Source organism: Zingiber officinale, chromosome 11B, assembly GCF_018446385.1.
Source record: "Zingiber officinale cultivar Zhangliang chromosome 11B, Zo_v1.1, whole genome shotgun sequence".
In the NCBI taxonomy this organism is placed as follows: Eukaryota; Viridiplantae; Streptophyta; class Magnoliopsida; order Zingiberales; family Zingiberaceae; genus Zingiber; species Zingiber officinale.
The window spans coordinates 68,793,322-68,798,323 of NC_056007.1; the positions used below are offsets into that span (position 1 = coordinate 68,793,322).

The 5,002-nt window shown below is 44.0% G+C and overlaps 1 protein-coding gene across 2 annotated transcripts; it reads right to left on the reverse strand.

Moving 5' to 3' along the window:
• Positions 1-725: 725 nt before the first annotated feature.
• Positions 726-4,683, reverse strand: LOC122033344 (homeobox-leucine zipper protein ROC8-like). 2 transcript variants are annotated; one of them, XM_042592353.1, is made up of 10 exons: positions 4,342-4,683; positions 4,134-4,251; positions 3,780-3,968; positions 3,255-3,713; positions 3,076-3,177; positions 2,786-2,995; positions 2,543-2,720; positions 2,195-2,463; positions 2,020-2,109; positions 726-1,815 (listed from the first exon to the last, which is right to left on the reverse strand). In XM_042592353.1, the coding sequence occupies exons 1-10, from the start codon at positions 4,434-4,436 to the stop codon at positions 1,435-1,437; spliced, it is 2,091 nt and encodes a 696-aa protein (XP_042448287.1). In that variant the 5' UTR covers positions 4,437-4,683; the 3' UTR covers positions 726-1,434. The 2 variants fall into 2 exon arrangements, with proteins under 2 accessions (XP_042448287.1, XP_042448286.1); XM_042592352.1 differs by having other exon boundaries at positions 2,195-2,466.
• Between the last annotated feature and the right edge of the window lie 319 nt (positions 4,684-5,002).

Here is a 5,002-nt window from a genome sequence, read left to right on the forward strand (position 1 = left end):
TTAATGATAATAGTGGTAATGTGGTGTTAGTGGGTTGATGAGTTGGTATGTTGAGTTAGTGGTAGAGAAATAATAGGATGTGGTGTTAGTGGTTAACGTTGTGGTGTTAGTGGATTTTTGAATATGTGTGATGTATTAGCCTATAAATAATATATGTAATGATCAATGAAAATATATGAAAACTTATTTTTTATCCTCATTGTGTGCTCGACTCATCAATTTTCTTATCAACTCTGACCTTTTAGCTAGAGCATTGTGGGCATAACCATTAGTACTTACATGAATATATATTACTCAAAGAAGTTTTAGGGTTAATTAGTAACGGGTACAAAATATCTCGATAGATGTCTAGTCTCCATATATAAAAAATCGTTGTACTAGTACAAATGCTCCCCTGATAATTTATTATCTTTCAGAGAATATGGGGCAGTCCTAAAAAGGCGGCTTCAATTTTTTTTTCCCTCCAGTAGAGTTGAGCACTGTGGGCATATCTTGCAGAACGTAAATCCTATATAAAGGATTGGATTTTCTATGAAAGATTGAGGCTCCTCTTCTTTCGAGTTTTGTTATCATCTATTGCAATTAGTTTATTCTTGGACGCCTAACGCTACAATTTTTGGATAAAACAACATGTAATTATGTTAACCAAAAATATTATTATCTTTAGCTTGCAAATCTTCAAAGCAGCAACAACTGGCTCATAACTGAGACGGCGAAACAGTACAACGGAAACAAGAGGCATAATTATACCACTAACTAAACTTGTTGACAAAAGAAAAGAAAACTAATGGAGAGTTAAAGCAGATGCCAACTCTTTCTTATGTGTGCTACACAGGGACCACTCTGAAGTTTCAAGTCCAAGATCAAGTTGAGAATTTAATTCGCATCTTCTCCATTACACAAATGCATCCAGGCCTAGTGAAACAATGAAAACAGCCTATTATCCAAGTAAAATCCTAATCGGTGAATTCTCATGGACAGAAGTCAATACCCGAACCATTACCAGCCACTGTGCCAAGGAAGAGGAAAGCAAAGCTAAAGGCGTCGCAGTAATGGCAGCAGAACGGGAAGCAGGTATGGTGCGTTCTTGACTTCATTGAGTTCTTGCAAACGTAAATTCTGAAAGATTCCTGTAAAATAAAATTTGTGTTGGCCCGAAGCTGGCTGGCATCAGTGACAACAACAACAACTACGACAACAACGACGGTAGCAACAACATCTCCTGCAGCATCTTAAAGCTTCAATTGAAGCTCACAACGGAAGCACGCATTCAAGGCCAACCAACCAACCAACACAAGAAGACCCACTCAAAATCCCATCTTGAATGCCACACATACAAAGAGAGAGCCTTGAGAGTCCATCAGATCTGAAGCAGTTGAAGGAGGAGAGGACAGAAGTAAAATGTGGGCTTTTAATTCACTTCAGGGCATGAATTCAGATATCAGGACAGTTCAAGGCTGCCTTTATTTGCTGAACTGTGGTGCCGATCAAGTTATTAACTGTCATTACTGACTCCATGTTTAGCTTCGCCGATGGCAAGCTGCTCATGAGTATTTGAAATGCTACGGTGACCAGTGAGCCAGATGAACCTCCCCGTGGATTCGAGCTGCACGAGGCCCCTTGTCCCCCTGCCGATCTCCCATCTGGCAGTATGGTGAAGCCCGAAGGCAAAAGAGAGATTGAGGATGGGTCTTCGCCGCTCATCACTACGTTGATTGCCGGTACGTCAATTGGGGAATAGACCACAACAGAGCCTAATGCATCGGTGCAGCACTCTTGAAGTATCAACATGGTGTTCTGACCAGAATTGAATCCCTATAATCATTCACATCTCAGTGAATCTCAGTGAAGTGAATGGTTTAGCTTTCAAATGTCAGCGAAATTGAATAGAACTGAGGCAGTAAAACACATGAAAACTTTCTGCTCACTGGTTCGTTAGACAGACTACTGATGCATATATAAATATGATGAGCAATGAGTGCGAGCTTTGTGCAGGAAATAAAGAGAAAGAAAGCTTACGCGAAGAAGAGAAATGCAGTTCCCTGGATGTGAACCGGTCATTATATGGGTTACTTCTTGGACAGTGTTCCCATTTGATAGAACATCCCACTGAAAATTTTAAAAGACGATGAAGAAATTTAATTGCATTGTCCTTGAAGAGTTCAGTATCTGAAGAAGGTGCACAGAGATTAACCTGAGCTCGCGTCCGTTCATCCTTGAAGAAAACGAAGACGCTCTCAGGTGATATAGGGAACCATATTGTGGTTGCTGCACTAAGCAGGACGCCACTGGGCTGGCCGGCATCTGTGCTTTTGTGGAGTATAACCCTGACTCCGGCATCATTCAACCCTGGGAGTGCGATCCACTTGTGATCATTCGATGCACTGATATTGGCACAGAAATTGTTCACCATCCTCTGCGCGAGCTTCATCATGCTTCTCTTACCATCAGGCGAGGGAGCCACTGCTGTTCACAGTGGAAATCGCAGTGTAAGGATCCTTTTACCTCCATTTGCAATTAGCTCACAGAAACTTGTTTTTACCTCCGAGTTCTCTGGCTGGAACTCCCGCAATCGCTAGACAAGAAAGTCTATCGCACATTCTCTGGAGGGCGGTGAGCCAGCGTTGTGCTCCAAATGCCCATCCACTGTCCATTAGATCCTTGAAGAGCACAGGAATTTGATTGCTTTCTTCAATCTCCACATGTTCAACCCAAGTTACCTACGGAAATCATCAATGGTTATTAATTTATGGAAATGAACCCAAAAATTATGCACATCGATCACCTTAGAATAGCCATCTGCCATTTCCTCGATCAAACAGCCCGAAGGAAGTCTCTTTGATTGAGAAGAAGGCGTGAGCTCATTCGCCCTAGGATAATCCACTGAAACATCAGCAATCACCCATACACCTCGTTGAATCTGTTGGCAACACCTTAAAAAGAAGAATTCGCGAGTAGGGACAACAGGCGAAAGAACTTGTAGCTCCTCGTAAATCTGCACGTCTTTAAATGTATCAGTATCGTGAGGGCGTTGGTGCCAATTGCCAAACGCAAGAACTTACGAATCGCCATTACCAATGCCAAGGATCCACTTCTGCTCTGAGCCATTCCAGATGCGAGGACTTCAAGGGTCCTTGCTTTCGAAACAATTGTGGGAAATAGCTCTGCCCACTTACTCTGCCACAAGATGTTAATCAGGGGGAATGTAGACAAAGTAGAAGTTATGTTCTTAGGAAAACAAGTTCAGAAGTTACGGCGTCCATGAAGATATTGATCAACGTTGATGCATTCATAACAACCACTGCTGAATCCCTTGATGCCTCAATTCGAACATCCGGAAAATTGAGCTGATGGCCTGATCGTTTAAACATCCTCTCATATGTTTCAAGCTGAAGTATTTCCCTTCCATCACTTCCCGACTTCACCCACAACGGCTCATCGGCCTGCACAAGCCTCACAACTTCCTCCATCGCGTTACTTGCCATATCCATCATCAGAGGTTTCTCAAGCTCAGTAATGCTCGCGCGATACGTGTGCGGAAAAGAAGAAGAGTTCCGCAATAGAAGATCAAGATCAAGGGAAGTACTTATCCCCGGATCGTTGTAACTGCCAACAGATAAGTCCAACGATGAGATGGATACTGACTGAACTGGGGGAAGCTGCGTGATAGGCCTTCCAAAGTACCTCGACGCAAGACCAGAGACACGATCGAGCTACAAGGAAGCAAATAAAGCAACAATGTTGACCTAACCCAAAAAGAAAGCTAAGGCTGACGTTACCTCTTCCTTCAACCTCGAATTATCCATCCGCAGCTTCTGCTCGTCAAAGTAAGAGTCCTCGGTGCAGGAGGAGCTGCCGCAGGAAGGGCAGATGACGTTCTTAAGAGCTGCCCTCATGGCGATGTTTTCACACCGGATCTTGTCGTTCTCTGCTCGCAGCCAGCAGTTTCCCGATCTATCTTGTTGTGCCTGCGATGCACCAGGATGAGGAAATCAAACAATGGCACATAAAGGTGGCACCTTTTTGGTCCCACTCGTATCAAAATCGGATTTTTTTTTTTTTCTACCAGGAAAACAACGACGGCAAAATAAAAAAACGAGAAAGAAGAACATCAAGGAGCCGGCGGCTGTTACCTTCATCTGCGTCCTCCGGTTCTGGAACCAGAACTTGATCTGACGCGGCTCTAGCCCAAGGTCTCGGCTCAGCTGCATCCGTTGCTTCTCGTCCGGATGCGGACACACCTTGAACATCCTAAACAAAAGCGCACACAAAGCCATCAGCGAAGAGCACAACACTATCCATGTGTGTTCACAGAGAGACAGATAGAGAAAGAGAGCGTACGATTCGAGATCTTGAATCTGCCGCGGGGTGTGCCGATGGTACCGCTTTTTCCTCCCGCGTGAGTCAGGAACATCGGGGTCGTCGCCGGAGTCCATCCTTCGCACTTCCAGTCACCGTTATGGGCACAAGACAAGAGAGAACGAAAAGTTCATGCTGAGAGATGGCGATGCCGTCGGCCGTTCTACGTCTCTCCTCCACGCTCAAAGGCGGAGACTTTCTTCGTTGCGCTCGGCGTTTGGACGAGAGAACCAAATGCGGAAAGCTGCGAAGCTAGCACTCGACAGATTGCTTGCGACTCCAATTCATTCACCACGCCCCCCTCGTTAAATCTCTCTCTCTCTCTCCCCTATCTCTCTCTCTCTCTCTCTCTCTCTGTATTTAAAGCCATCAATAACTGACAGGATTTTTCAAAGTCCCGGGCTTCAGAGATGATGGTGTTTTGGAGGTATAATAGAAACTACCATTACATTTATATTTATCCTTTTTAAATGATTACAGTCCATGCCAAGGTTTCTTCCTTGTAATTCTTTGCTCTAGATTCCAGTTCTGATTCTTTCCTCATATTTCAGCCTCCATTATCACCGAATACATAGAATTTTAACATTTCTGTCAATTCAGTGATCATCTGTATCCAATTGATGGGTTTTGACATAATACGAGC

What these genes read in the sequence shown, in the direction of transcription:
- LOC122033344 (XM_042592352.1), bottom strand. Translation starts at nt 4,436, where the DNA reads ATGGACTCCGGCGACGACCCCGATGTTCCTGACTCACGCGGGAGGAAA. An exon ending in TCAATATCTTCATGGACGCC is followed by an intron (nt 3,178 to 3,254) that starts GTAACTTCTGAA and finishes ATCTTGTGGCAG; the next exon opens with AGTAAGTGGGCAGAGCTATT. An exon ending in ACTGCATTTCTCTTCTTCGC is followed by an intron (nt 1,816 to 2,019) that starts GTAAGCTTTCTT and finishes GAATGATTATAG; the next exon opens with GGATTCAATTCTGGTCAGAA.